Source organism: Lacerta agilis, chromosome 5 (assembly GCF_009819535.1).
Source record: "Lacerta agilis isolate rLacAgi1 chromosome 5, rLacAgi1.pri, whole genome shotgun sequence".
NCBI lineage: Eukaryota > Metazoa > Chordata > Lepidosauria > Squamata > Lacertidae > Lacerta > Lacerta agilis.
This window is the reverse complement of record NC_046316.1, coordinates 79,134,059-79,149,971: the sequence shown is the minus strand read 5'-3', so window position 1 is coordinate 79,149,971 and position 15,913 is coordinate 79,134,059. Positions and strand designations below refer to the sequence as shown.

The 15,913-nt window shown below is 43.1% G+C and overlaps 1 protein-coding gene across 1 annotated transcript in view; it reads left to right on the top strand.

Moving 5' to 3' along the window:
• BCHE (butyrylcholinesterase) overlaps positions 1–15,913 on the top strand; it is a 52,614-nt gene that overhangs the window by 30,784 nt on the left and 5,917 nt on the right. Inside the window, exon 3 of the mRNA XM_033150585.1 lies at positions 15,490–15,656. Coding sequence (XP_033006476.1) covers positions 15,490–15,656 — 167 coding nt within the window. The remainder of the gene's footprint in view (positions 1–15,489; positions 15,657–15,913) is intronic.

Here is a 15,913-nt window from a genome sequence, read left to right as displayed (position 1 = left end):
CACGTAGCACCTATAGCACATCCCCGCCCCCCTTAAAGTCAGTGTGTATCCGAGAGGGAACTTTTCTGCACAATAAACCTATCATTTCAAATATATTGGATTGTGACAATCTGACAACTGATATTAGAGACCTTTGGAGAGGGATTTCACTTTATAAGTCATCATATAGGTGGTTCCAGTTTGTGGTCACAGTCCACCACTATTGTATATTATCTTGCATTATCATTCTTCTGTTGTGGTTTGTATCAGTGAAGCTTCCTGGCACTGACTGACTGAGCTGGTGTGATGGCATGGAATGTTCAGCTGCTCAGACAACTAAACAGCAGCAGTGGCACTTCTAAGAGGGAAGGGAATGTTGTCAGTTTGGCTGGGATTAAAGCCTCATGGTAAAGCCGAGGATTGAGAAGAGGTTTCAGAATGCATGGAACCTGTTGCGTAGCAGGGGGGCAGGTACCCTACAGCAGACTCTGGCATCCTCAGATATTGAAACACAATTCCCATCATCCACCGCCAGTTTAGCCAATAGTCAGAGTTGATGAGGGCTGTAATCCTAATATCATTTGGAGACCCAAGTTTGTAGAAGGCTGCTCTAGAAGCAAAGAGGCCCAAGTCATAGCATCATAGAATCTTAGAGTTGGAAAGTACCCCCAAGGGTCATCTAGTCCAACCCCTGCAATGCAGGAATCTCAGCTAAAGCATCCATGACAGATAGCCATCCAACCTCTGTTTAAAAACAGAGAGTCCACCACTTCTTATGAGAGTCTGTTCTACTGCTGAACAGCTCTTACTGTCATGAAAGTTTTTCTCCAAATATTTAGTCAGAATCTCCTTTCCTGCAACTTGAGGCCATTGGTTCAAGTCCTACCCTCCAGAGCAGGAGAAAACAAGTATGTTCCCTCCTCCGTGTGACAACCCTTAAGATATTTGAAGAAGGCTATCATATCTCCTCTCAGTCTCCTCTTTTCCAGGCTAAACATACCCAGCTCCTGCAAGCATTCCTCATAAGGCTTAGTTCCCAGACCCTTGATCATCTTGGTTGCCCTCCTCTGCACACATTCCAGCTTGTCAACATCCTTCTTAAATTGTGGTGCCCAGAATTGGACACAGTATTCCAAGTGTGGTCTGACTAAGGCAGAATAGAGTGGTACTATTACTTCCCTTGATCTGGACACTAAACTTCTGTTGATGCAGCCTAGAATAGCATTATTATTATTATTATTATTATTATTATTATTATTATTATTACTGCATCACACTGTTGACTCATGTTAAGCTTGTGGTCCACCAAGACCCCTAGATCCTTTTTCACATGTACTGCTAGTAACTCAAGGCAATGGAGTGAGAAATGACTCCTAAAGGAATGATAATCAGCTTGAGGGAAAGTGCAATGGTGTCAGAGAAAACTGAAGAAAGAAGGGACTGAACAGAAAGGAGTTTGGGAACTCACAGTTCAGGAAAGCAAGATGGAGAATGCCACAGAGGATGGTTTAGAGAAAAGGTAGCTAAAGTAAGTGGCCAGGTATATATTGTAGTTGTAATAGGAAAGTTATATTTCGCCAGCATTGTGATCAATGTGAGTGTAGGGTGGTTGTGTGTGTGTGTGTGTGTGTGTGTGTGTGTGTGTGTATTGAACTTTGCATATCAATTTGTAGAAACTGTGGCTCCAGGCTTCTAGATCTCCATATGGTAAACCAAATGTATATGAAGGATGTGCTAATGTAACATCACAGAGAATCGTAAGATTATAGAGAAAAAGGGAAGTCACTAAGTGGTGGAGGCTTGTAGTGTACCCTTATTGTAAGAAACCCAAGATGCATTGCTGTGAAGAAGTCCACTTTCCATGTTGGTAGGAGCTGCAACACTGAATTTAAACTGCTGCAATATGCTTACCAGCAAAGGGTGTTTGGGACATCTGTGCCTCCCCCCCCCCCGACCCCTTGCCACCCTCATTAAATAAGAAATCACTAGCAGCACTGAATGCTCAGAGGTGCAAATCTGCCTAGCAAGGGAGATAAACACCAGAAATGAATTCTTTTCTCTGTGGAATGAAGAGGTTGATTGCTTGATTTTAGTCTGAATTGCAACTAGGTCTCTGACAGCTGATCTACCGTTGAGTTGAGTGCATTTGTGCAACTCTTCAACAAAGTCTCCTATGCTGCAATTAGTTGAAATCACTAATATGTGAGTGCATCCTGCCTTGTGGAAATCACTTGCTAAGGGGGGAGGTTTGTGAGCTGGTAGCTGGGATCTTGCCTATGCTTCTGATTGGCTGAATCTCTTTGCTGCCATCTGCTGGTTGGAATATAAATTGGCTACAGCCACCAGTTGGCTGAAGTATTTGCAATGCACCCATATTCCTGGCTGTCACCTTCTGGAGAGCTGTCTTGTGTAGCGCTCTCAAGGTTTGCTTCTTTGTAGTAAAGACGAGGGACCTCACATCACTGAATGAATTAGCCATGAGTTGGGGTCAAACAACAAAGATTCCATTGGCACATCTAGGTCTTTAGCAGGTGGAAAGCTTGGAACTGGATGAGTGCTGCCAGGTAAGAGAAAATGGGGGGAGGAGGTGATTAGTTATGATAATAACACAATCCAGCTCAGGATCCTAATTGATATCACAGGAATTGCCCTAAATGGAGAGGTTCTTACCCCATGATGCTCCTTAGACCCACACTCCCAGAGCCGACTACCACAGGCAATTGCTATGGCCAGCAACCCAGTCAAACTTTTAAAGATGTCTTGTGGTGGCAAATTCCACAGTGTCACTATGGGCTGTGCACAGAGGTTCTTTGTACTTCCTCTCCCCACTGCACTTAGTTTTTTCTCATTCTTTTGCGTCTCCTCACCACCACTGTACTGCCAATGTTCAGAAAACAGTACAAAACAATTTTGATATGACCACAGATGTGCTTGCACCAATATTTTGGTGTGTGTGGTCTTAGCGGCGACATGTCTGCTCCCTTATGCAGTGATAAAACACCATACCAAAAGAATCGTGATACCACCCAAGAGAAATATTGCAGCAGGAGAAAAAATGCTTTTATTTTATATTCATTTTTTTGAAACACACAGGCAAACTCATGGGTAACATTGACAGGGAGAAGACACAAACCAAGTCATGGAACTTTGGAAAACTTGCATTGTATACTGTGGAATTTTTTGGGGTGGGCAGAGACTCCAAACAATGCAAATTTCCTACTGCATCCATTATAGTTTGGAAGCAAAGACCAGGTGCCTTAGAAATATAAGATCTGGAATGAAACAACAGATGGGGAAAATATCTGAAACATCCCTAATTAGAATAGATGGGTGTTTGATTTGACCCAGAATAGTTGAGCTCATGTTTTTAACCAGATGTGGCTTAAATTCTTACTCTTCTTCTGTGAGAGGTTTGGAGGATGGCAACATGAGAGTGGATCTTTCCTGTGGTGGCTCCCCGCTTGTGGAACAATCTCCCCAAGGAGGTTCATGTGGCATCTTTGTTGCATATCTTCAGACACCAGGCAAAAACCCCCCTCTGCTCCTGGGCCTTTGGCTCATTAAACAATCAATGGCCTTTTAACCTGGGGGCGGTGGTATTTTTTTGTTTTGTCTTTTTGTGTTTTTATGTTGTGAAGTGCCCTGTGTTCGTCAGATGAAAGGTGGTATAGAAATTTAATGAGTAATAAATAATCATAACAATCAGGTGTGTTCTTTAAATGTAGATTGCAGGCACATTTATGATGGTACACTTTGCATAATAATCAGGTCCCCCCCCCCTGTGGAATATAAAAGGAGTCCTGCTAGATCGCACCAAAGGCCCATCCATTTCAGCACTGAGCAACCAGATGCCTCTGAAAAGCCAATGAAGAAGACACAAGCACGAGAGCAGTCTCGCACTCTGATCTCCTGATCCTGGCATTCAAAGGTCTACTGCTTCTAATACTAGATCCCTTTTACATCCCTTTTAAAGCCATTCTAATTGCAGCCATCACTACATCCTGTGGGATTGAATTCCATAGTTTAACAATGCGCTGTATGAAAAAGCACTGTTTTTCGTCAAGTGGGACCTGTGAATTTTCAGTGTCTCACGAACCTGTCAAGCAGCACAGTTTCTAAACACACACACACACACACACACACAGAGAGAGAGAGAGAGAGAGAGAGAGAGAGAGAGAGAGAGAGAGAGAGAGAGAGAGATTGGCTTGCTGGAATTCTAATTTCCGAACAAGTAAGTGCTATTTTAAGAGTAGTTCAGAATGTCAGCCTCCTAAGAATTGAGTCTGGTTCTATCAATAGGCAGAATGAAACTTGGGAAGCTGTTTTTTGGGGCTAGAACAACCCCTACTATTGGCCCAGAGCAGGCTTCCTCAACCTCGGCCTCCAAGATGTTTTTGGCATACAACTCCCATGATCCCTAACTAGCAGGACCAGTGGTCTGGGATGATGGGAATTGTAGTTTTAAAAGTTCTGGAGGGCTGAGGTTCAGGAAAGCTGGCCCAGAGTCTCCTAAGATGGCCTGCTCTGCACCCTTTAAACTAGCATGCTGCCCTTGGGCAGGGTGGAGGAAATTGTACCACCATCACTGTTGAAGTCAGAATCAAACAGCAGTCTGTTCAAGTTCTGCAGCTGGAATTGAGGAGAGGAATTTCTTCTTGATCTTCATTTGAGGCAGGCAAATTTGTTGAGTTGGCTCATTACTTGCCATGAAGCTAAGATGGAAAAAAAAAGAATGTCATACCATCCAATATTTTCTGATGCAAAACCAGGACACACATTTTCTGGGATGCACGCTGTGACGATCACCCAAACTTAGGATTGGCATAGAAGGAGTTAAAAGGAATAACCAATAAGAACCTTTAGGGGGTGGAGTTATGTGGGCTATATAAACCCCTCCCGGGGAAGGAAGGCGGGTCTTTTGTTGGGGTCTTTGTCTTTGTCTTGGGGCTTGTTGTGGGTATTGGGAGGTTGGAAGGAGGGTGGCAAGTGAAGGAGTAGGAACAGGGGCGGGAGAAATCGTTGGGCACTGTTGTTAACAAGAACACAACCAAGAAAGAACTGTTTATTCAGAAACCACATGCTTATGTACTAAACTTCAAATAAAATAGCTTTCTTCCAATATTCTCCTTGATTGAACAGAGTGAAGTAAATACCAGGCAGACTGGTTGGTGGTAGCGGTTAATTGACAAAGTGGTGAGCGCAGGTATCAACGGACCGTTAAACGTCTGGGGGTCCTGTGCAGGTTGAGCGAACCGCCACACATGCATTCCAGGATGTGCTCCCCGGTGATTCACGTGACTCAGGCCTTGTTCTTGCCCCCACCCCCCAAAAAAGTGCTGGTGCGGGAGGGGGAGAGCGCAGTGCGAAAGCGCAGGAGAATGTGGCATCCAAAATGGCCACCAAGGTCCTGCAAGGGAAAAAAAAATGGAAGGTATGGTTTCTCTCTGTGAGATATAAAACACTGGTTCCTAAGGCTTAAAGTCCTAGGAGCCTTTATCCTTTCCCCGAGTGCAAAATCCCTCCCCTGTCCTCCAGCTGGTTGGAGGGCGGCGCAGAGGTTACAGCCTACCAGACCGCCTGATTATACTCATTTCCCAGAACACCTACGCCCATTCCTTATTGCCCTTACTTGGTCAAAGCCTCCCTAGCATTTACCTGTTGACATAAGCAGCATAGCCTTATCTAACCACAAATTGTTCTAGTTACACGTGTTAATCACCATTTGTTCCAAATGCATATCTTATGAAGCTAAAAGGGAAAACTACATTTTTACCACCAGTTGTTCCAGCACCACAGGTACAAGCAGGCTTCGTGTCTGGGTCCCAAGCACAACCTAGATGACTTACGAATATTTTAACCACGAGTTTTGCTAAATATGTGTATCCGTCATCCTGGAGCCGTTTGTGGTTATCTTATCAGTTGCAGCGTTCTCAGCAACTGCAACCCTTGTCAAAAATCTACATGTGCTATTATTCTGAAAGATAGCTGCTTTGGAGGCCTTTTGGCCTTTATAAAAAAGCAATTAATAAAAGCATCATTTATTCTGAAAAAGCAACGAAAAAGCAGCAGATATGTTCCTCACAAGTCCTACACTCTCCAAGTATCTGTAACCTCTGCATGTATGAATACAGATCTGCTGATGGGATGGGATGTGTGGGAGGCCCTCTCCTCAAAAGCATTGTGGTGGGTTGGATATATAAGGTGTGAGGTGCTATTTATTGATGTATTTATTTATAAATACAGTGGTACCTCTGGTTAAGAACTTAATTCATTCCTGAGGTCCGTTCTTAACCTGAAACTGTTCTTAACCTGAGGTACCACTTTAGCTAAGGGATCTCCCGCTGCCGCCGCCCGATTTCTGTTCTCATCCTGAGGTAAAGTTCTTAACCCGAGGTACTACTTCCAGGTTAGCAGAGTCTGTAACCTGACGCATTTGTAACCCGAAGCGTTTGTAACCTGAGGTACCACTGTATCAATGTCACTTTCATATAAAAGATAAGATAAGATTTCTTTATTGTCATTGTGCAACAAAATTGAATGCCACCCCATAAAATCAAGACCAAAAAAAACCCAAAACATTTTCAGCCACACATGCACATACATACACACCCATCACAACTCTCCAAGGTCATATTATCTGGTTACAGCATTAAAGATGGTTATAGCTCTGGGGTAGAAACTATTTTTTAATCTATTTGTTCTTGCTTTAATTGTTCTATATCTCTTGCCCGAAGGCAGCGGTGCAAAAAGACTGTATCCCGGATGAGACGGATCCTGAAAAATATTGTTTACTTTTTTAAGGCAGCGGAAACTGTGTAGTTCTTCCAAAGATGGGAGAGGGTGACCAATAATCTTTCGGGCTGTGGTTATGACCTTCTGGAGTACCTTCCACAAGGTGGTATATTACTACATAAACATCGAAACACATCAGTAAGAGCTGGCTGGCTGGCAAAGGTACCCTGGTTCCAAGCTCCACAAGGCTTTGCATGCTCGTACCTGCACCTTGGATTTAGCCTGGCAGCTTATTGGCAACTAGTGCAATTCTTTCAGCAGCGGTGTAACATGATGAATAGTCTGCCTCAATGAGCTGTCGAGCTGCTGCATTTTGCACTAGCTTCCATTTCTGGGCCAATCTCAGAAGCTGCACCACATAACAATGATGCTAGCTATGCAACAGCTGATTTCCCTTGCTAATTAAGCATGCGTATGCACAACTTCAATTTACCTTTATATAAGGTGATAACAGCCCAGGAATATGATTCAGCTCACCAAACGAACAAGCTTTCCTTTCTCTCCTACTAGCTCAGGGCTAAAACAAGCCATTTGTGGGGGTTAGGAAGAGACTGCTCAGTAGTAAATCTTCAGTGCCTCTCATTCCTGTCTGCATATTAGAGCAGGGAAATTGCAGGAAGCGTTGTGCATTCTGTCACTGGAATTCTACTTCTTGACTCTCCCAGGAATTGCACAAAGGCTCATGGTGGTTACTTGCCCTGCAGTTGTTACACTGTGAGTACAGAATAGGGGAAGGTCTACCCTACGTTGAAGATTGTGTTTCCTCCTGGCCTTTAGAAATTATGTGAGACATCTGGATGTGTTATGTCTCTGTAATGCCGCAAATACTTCTTGCCATTCTCTGATTGATTGATGACTTTGCACACACAGCTAGCTGTGACTTGATGGTCTGGGGGCAGAATAATCATATATGGTTTGCTCTTCCAGCTTTCAAAGTAATTAGGAGCATCTTTCTATCATGGTCTAAAAAGAAAGAGGACTCTACTTCCAGTCATAAACAGCACAATTTATCGATCGTCTCCATTAGACTAGCAAAGGTGGTGCACATTTCAACAAATGCATGGTTATATCTAATAGTTAACCTTCCTTTAAAGTAAGTTCAGGGACCCAAGTGCCGCTGTGGGTTAAACCACAGAGACTAGGGCTTGCTGATCAGAAGGTTGGCGGTTCGAATCCCTGCCACGGGGTGAGCATCTGTTGCTCGGTCCCAGCTCCTGCCCACCTAGCAGTTCAAAAGCACATCAAAGTGCAAGTAGATAAATAGGGACCGCTCTGGCGGGAAGGTAAACGGTGTTTCCGTGCGCTGCTCTGGTTTGCCAGAAGCGGATTTGTCATGCTGGCCACACGACCCGGAAGCTGTCTGCAGACAAACGCTGGCTCCCTTGGCCTATAGAGCGAGATGAGCGCCGCAACCCCAGAGTCGGACACGACTGGACCTGATGGTCAGGGGTCCCTTTACCTTTACCTAAAGTAAGTTCACTATCCCAGAGAACTGACAAGGGTTTACTGCAAAATCCAGCTAACATGGATAAGGGCATCTGATGTGCTTGCTGTGATTGGACACGGGAGATGCTGAGCTTTCAAGGTGTCTTTGCTGACGGACTGGATTTCCTCCCCCACTTGCTGCGTCAGTCCTCTTCCCTAAGCACTGCTTACTGAGGAAGTTTTTCCACACAGCAGGCAACAGAAAATCCCCCCAAGTTGTGTCACAGTGGCACAACGGACTCTTCTCCCTCCCATGAGCCCTAAGTTAGTAAAGCACAATGTGGCAGCGTCATTTTATGCTGGGGGATCATGGCAATTATAGTTCATCTTCCATGTTTCCCAAATATTGTTCTCCTGAACTTATTTATAGTGGTTTGCTGGCACCGGTGAATTGATTTACTGCATTCACTAGGTTGAATGCAAGATAGCATAGGGAGAGCATTATTGCTCTGACGTCTCATTTGTGGGTTCCCCATTAGCATCTAGTTGGCCGCTGGATGATGAACAAAATGGGCCTTGGGCCTGATCTAGCAGGACTCTTTTTAGTGGTTTGCATGACAATGAAATAAAAGGAACAGCATGCAGCAGTTACAGGTAGGTAGCCGTGTTGGTCTGCCATAGTCAAAACAAAATAAAAAAATAAAAATAAAATTCCTTCCAGTAGTACATTAGAGACCAACTAGGTGCTATTGGAAGGAATTTATTACAATTAGAGCGATTACTATTAACTCTAATTGTCTTCATTGAAGATAAGGTAGCACTTGGCTTCCAAGAAAGACTCTCTGGTTGGTTAATTCCAGGACAGCTCACCTATTCTGTTGGTGTCCTGGAGTGCCCAGGAAAGGTCTATGGCTTGCTTGTATCTGAAGGTGACAAGGACTGGTAATCTTCCTTTTCTTAAGGTGTCAAGAAGATGCAGCCACTACAGTTCATTAATAACTCTCTGTTGTGCCAGTAGCTTAATGGGCAGGTTTTCTTTGGATGGAGCCTTATGTTAGGGCACCAACAAGTTGGCATGCTGTAGCGCAGCAGTCAGTCAGATAAGCCAAGGTCGAACAGTCCGGGTCAGAAGCCAGCCGAAGTCAGGAATCAGTATGGGGTCAGGAGAAGCCGAAGTCAGAACAGTCCAAGTCAGGAAGGGTCAGGAACAAGCCGAGGGTCAGGAACAAGCCAGGAGTCAGGAACAGAACGAGCAAGAGCAACCACGCACTCAGCATGTCAGTTGCAGGTGCTAGTGAAGGGAGCATTCAGCCTTTGTTAAGTAGCTGGCCTGCAACCACGTCTCTTACGAGCTAGAGCTGCCTCTAATTGTTCCCTGCGGCTCTCAGCTCTACGCTCTACAGCTGAGAAGGGAGGAGGGGAAGGGCTGTTTCTCTCTTCACAAGGGCCTGATTCTGGCTCAACTTCCTCCTCCTCCTGTTCTGGTCTTTCCCCCTCTCCATCTGACTCTTCCTCTTTCGAGGAGTGCCGCCACCAGTCCTCTCCAGGTACGAACTCCTCCATTTCCCCAGGTTCTTCCATGGGTGCAGCCTCACGGGGGGGGGGGGGGGCTTGCCACCACTCCTCCTCATCCGGCTGAACCCTGACACCTTATTTGGGGGGTGGGTGCTCTTAGTGAAGCTTTGTGGACACAAGTGTTGCACTACAATGTAATGTTATTATTGAATAAAAGTAGTTATGTCTTTTCACTTTTCTCCTGAAGCACATGGCATGCTTAACTCAAGGGCAGGCAATATGGTACCCTCGATACGGTATGGGACTCAAACTCTTATCAGCGCCAGACAACATGGCCAATGCTCAGGGATGTTGAGAGATGTGATTAGCATATGAAGGGCCACAACATTGGACCCCCCTGGTTTAAATGTTACACTGACTTGCGTTAACATCAGTTTCCTTGGTGAAATGGGTTCTCAGTGAATTGTAACAAAAAAGAGGACTTACAAACTTGTGAAAGTTGTTTGTAGAGATTAAAAATTAAGCTGACTGCCTTTTTGCCTGTGAATGATAAGCTATCTATAACAATGGGGCTTTTAATAATTTAAAAAAAAAAAACAAGTTAATGTCTGCTTACATTGTGCTTTCAGTTTGCATTAATCATATTAGTGCAAAAACGATAATGGTCAAAAAAATTCATTTTAATTATGGAAGTTTTCCTTCCCAAGTAAAGATTTCCACTAAGGTTACTTTGTTGGACTAAAAAGTATTTATCTATCAGCAGCAAATCTACGAAAGTCAGCTGCCAATAAACAGTTTCTTATGGAATTAGTGGCTAATAAGCAATTGCTTACAAATGTAATGTTTATTAAAAAGCAACCTTTAAAGGCAGTTTTACTGCTTCTGCAGAGTTTTCAGTGTCCCAAAGGTCTCATATTGATCCTCCACTAGCATAATGCCAGCCTAATGCTATTAACTGAGATTTTTCTAACTTGTAAAGTTGGAGAGAGAATATGACCCTGCATGAATGGAGCACAGTAAATATGGAGAGATTACTAAATATGAAATATATTTAATAGCGCCACTTCTAAAAATATTTAATCTCCGTAAACATGGCCCCCAGATGAGATTCGAGATTATTTCTATCTCAAATTTGAGGGTAAAAAAAAACTGAAAAGCAAACCAAAGAACAGATGGAGGATAAATATTGGTGGGAATTCAGACAAAATCTTGGACAATGTGTTGCATTTAGAGTTGCAAAATCTACATTTAAATTCATCAAGGCAGATGTCAGCCTGCTTCATCTCATAGCTTCCTTCTTTCCTTTGTTTCTTGCTTTTGTTGCAAAGTTAAAAGAAGACAATAATGATAAAACTTTAGCTGTATCCAGGTATTCTAGACTGAGAAGGACTGGACATCAGTAAGAAGACAGACAGGTGTAGGATGGATGAGGTGAGATTGCTGTCCCAGTAGAACAGACCAGCCTGCACTGAACATGCATAAAAACTCTGTTATAAGTTCTGCAGTGTTTTTGGTGAATCTGATAAGTGGGAATTTCTGTGTATATATCCTGTTAAAGTAATAAGTATTCTCTAGCAATGCAAGTAATATACATATATTTCAGAGTCTCATGTGACAGGGCATTATATTAAACACATGATGTTTTCAATCACTTCCTACAAAGTGATATCTGCATCCACAAGAATAGCCCCCTTCCCACCTGTAAAGTACAATTTGGAATGTCATGACTTGCTTCATAGCGCAGGAGTGCTTAAATGAATTCTGACAGTGCTATTAGTGTCCTGATCTTGAACTGAAGTACTAGTCAGCTCTGCTTAAGTCACTATTCTCAGGAGCCACAAATAAACATGCAATTAAATGGGTGCCATAAGTTAATCAGAGCAGAATTAGCAAAGAAGTGGGCAACTGAGGAACCTAGGAATTGCCATGCCAGATCAGATTAAGGGATATTTTAGACTAAAAGCTTGACTTCACTAGTGTCTGTCCAGTGGGCTTTCAGGAAGAGTTAAATGCCCGGAATGTAGTAACTAAAAGCAGAGCTTATGAAACGACCCACGAGTTATAGTTGGACCTTGATGCTAGTTTGCTGAAATTTCTGCTACCTTCTCTCCATACATCTCTGTGTGTGTGTGTGTGTATCTGTATGAAGGTGAGGAGGATTCTAGTAATTATCTTGACTAGAAGAAATGAATTACTATTATCCATTGCATTTATCAGTCACTTTATGCACCCAAAAGTCTCAAAGTGATTATACAAGGTAAAATGCAGCACATAAAAACAGCTTGAAACCATACCAGTTTTAAAACACCGAATAACGCAAAATGCTCCTCCAGCAATATGTTAAGACAGACCCAACCCATTAAAATATGTCCAGTCATGAAAACGATGTGGCTGTGCTGCTCAAGATCATAATGGATCATAATGGAGACCCCATTATCAGTCATTCTTGTCATGGTGACTTTCATCATCAGGTAGAGTTTTGCTTAGCAAAGGGAATGTGTGCAGAGGAGGGCAACCAAGATGGTCAAGGCTTTGGAAACCAAGCCTTATGAGGAACAGTTGAAGGAGCTAGGTATTAGCCTGGAAAAGAGGAGATATGATAGCCATCTTCAAATATCTGAAGAGCCGTCAATTGGAGGATGGAGCAAGCTTGTTTTATCCTCCTCTGGAGGGTAGGACTCGAACCAATAACTTCAAGTTACAAGAAAGGAGATTCCGACTTAACATCAGGAAGAACCATCAGAGCTATGTGACAGTGGAATGGTCTCCTTTGGGAGGTTGTGGACTTTCCTTCCTTGGAGTTTTTAAAGCAGAGGTTGGATAGCTATCTGTCTTGAATGATGCTTTTGTTGAGATTCCTGCATTGCAGGGGGTTGGACTAGATGACCTTTGGGGGGTACTTTCCAACTCTATGATTCTATGATTTGATGAATGGTTGGCACTGGCAACAGTCCATGCCAGTTTTGATTGGGACCCAAGTTTTGGATGATGATGATGATGATGATGTGTGTGTGTGTGTGTGTGTGTGTGTGTGTGTGAAGACATGGGATTGGTCTTAAGGTGGGCAAAATACCCACATACCTATTCTTGAGCCTGCCCTCCCTCCACAGCCTGACATTCACCAGCTTCACTGATCGCAACAGCAGGAGGAGCAAGGAAAGTTGCTTCCCATTGCTACATCTGGGTAGTCACTTCACAGAGTTGAGATATTCCAGGCATCCAGCCAGTGGCCTGTAGCAAGAACAGCTGGTGTTCTTTTCATTTTTGCATTGGCTGGTTGTTTACCTGTTTAACACATTTAGCTGTAGCATCCTTTGTTGTTTTAAAACAGCGATATGACTACCCAGCCAGCGTACAAATCGAACGATCTGTTTCCAACAGCCTCTTGCAAAAGTGATTTTTCCTTAGATGAACATGAACCTTAAACCCAGTTCTCTTTCCTTGAGGCCCTCCAGCTGCTAAGTGCAGCATACATTAACAACCATGCCACTTAGGAGATTTTTTTTTTTTCTAAAGCGCACCCTGAAGTAAACATTTGCAGTCCAGCACTCTTTCCTAAAATGGCCACTCTTGACCTCTACTTCAGTGGTGGTAAACAAACTGAAACTCCCACTGTCTTCGGAAAGAGTTAGCTTTCCCTCGCTGGTTTTCCTGGCTGGAGACCATGGGAAAGGAGACCCAATTACTCTTCTCAGCCCTTGCACTTTTCAGTTCTTTTATTGCCTTCTTCCTCTCTGAGTGTTGTTTAAATAATCATTCAGGGCATTTTGTAAACCTCTTTTAAGAAAAGCTTTTGTAGCTTTTCCCTTGCTTTGGAGAATTTGCTTTGCCATTTCTTTGCTGTGCACAAGTTTGGACAGAGCCCTCTCTGGAGAGATGGCTGATAAACATGAATAGAAGTCAACAAAAAAGAACTCTGCTCCTTCTTCTTATTGATTCATGCTGATACCCAGCTGCTTAATTGCTGATGGGATGGGAAGCTGCCCTATTGAGAGTGCTGGTGTGGTGGTTAGAGTGGCAGACTAGCGTCTGGGAAACAGGGGTTCAAATCCCCACTCAGCCATAAAGCTTACCGGATGACTTTGGGCCATCTTTCAGCCTAATCTATGGAGAAGGGGAGTAGTGTGTAAGTCACCAAGAGCTCCTTGCAGAAAAGGTGGAATGGAAACGTAATAACAAACAAACAAACAGACCATGCTATTGGTCCCTCTACCCTACCACTGGAATGTCGGGCAGGGACCTTTCCCTGGATGAGGGGCCAAACTATCTAAGTTGCACTTTCTGAAATGATATGCAAATTGAAACGCAATTATCCTTCAAAATTCACAGTTCTCAGAATTTTGCATTGCAGTTCTCCAGCCTAGTAATGGGTACCAAAATCCACCTGCAGTCCTAAGGTAAAGGATACATAGAAATGCATACATTTGTGAAGGTAGCATACAAAGATACATTGTACTGTGGGGAATTGTTTTGCAAAAATATGTACTTTAGGGAAAATTGCAAACAAGCATGTTTGTGAGAAGTTCACTATTGCGGAATTCCTGTTCCCACTTGTGCCTGTTCACTTGACTGTTTCAACACATGTATGGAACCTATAGGTGTCCCTTTTGCACATACATCGGCACTATACAGCCCAGCCTTCTCCCAACATGGTGTCCTCCATTTGTTTTGGACACACCCATCAAGCTTCAGCCAGCTTGGAAAATAATAAAAGATGGCAGGTGTTGTAAGACAACAGCATGTGGAAGACAGCAGGTTGAAGAAGGCTGGTACAAACAGTCTAGAGCAGAGGTGGAGCATTTGTGGCCCTCTAGATACTGTTGGTCAGTCAACCTCCATCAGCTCTAATCAGCATGGCCAATGGTCAAGGTTGATGGCAGATGCAGTCTTGAAACATCTGGATGCTTCACTGGTTTTCCAGTCCTGGTCTAGAGAGCATGCATAATTCAGGGCTGTGATCCTACATGCCCTATATAGATTCCTCTTTTGCTCTTATATTGTCACTCGAGTGCTGAGTGATCCCTTAATGTGGATTCCTGTGGATGGAAGGATTTCTTTAGCTAGGAACTTTCCTTTCTTCAGCTAGGAACAGGAAGAGGGAACCTGTGCCCCCCCCCCCCCCAGATGCAATGATCCTGCAAGTCCCAACATCACCCACCCCTACATTACTGCATCATGTCCAAGATAATCAATTCCAATATATGACAGCACTTCATTTCTGCACATCGTCTCACATTAATTATTTTGAACAGTGGAAAGATGCCTTTTTCCCATTAGGAAACTCATTCTTTCTCCAGCATACTTTAATCAGGATACAATTTTCATTCATTTCACCCATATAGGCGCATATCTTTGGGGGAAAAATTCTACCTTAAAAAAATCAATATAGTATTCTTGCATATTTGAATAAGGCATTAGCATTCTTATTAAGAACTTTGGGCAACCCAGGCTAGTGAATTTATTGTCCTTAATGTTATCCATGAGATTGCATTTTCTCATTGACCTCTTGGGCTCATCCATGGAACTGATGAGCAGTGATTTTATTACTGTATGCATATTTCTCTATTCTTAATTAAACTTCTCCCCCCCTCCAAATTCCCATTTAAAGTTTGGGGATGTTGATATTTATTCCTATCTAGTTTCAAAAGTACTGGGGTAATTCCATGCAACCCTACCAATCTTTGATATAAAATAACTTTTCAGCAGTATAATTTTAAACTACTGATGTGCACAGGTAATTTCCCATGAGGAATCTAATGCTTCTCTTTAATCCTTTAGAACACCCAATGGGACTCAGATTAATGGGACAAGATGGCCAGTCTTCACCACCGCTGAACAAAAATACTTAACATTAAGCACAGGCGCTTCAAAGATTCGTACAAAATTACGTGCCCAGCAGTGCCGATTCTGGAATATATTTTTTCCCAAACTCCTGGAGATGACAGGTAATTTTGGTGGCAAATGTATGTATGTACAGTAAATTGGTTAATGCAAGGTCACTTTGCTGCTACTAAATTTTAATTTCAATTTCAATTTCAAGGCTTTTATGAGCAAGCACTATCTGTGTAAAATTAAATCCAGAGGTCCTTCCAAAAAGACAACCTCCTTCACTTAACTAACACTCCCCCCCACATAATTAATTCGTGTGATATATAGTTTTGTGCAAGTTTCACATGCTCTCTTCAGCTTCATTCACATAAGA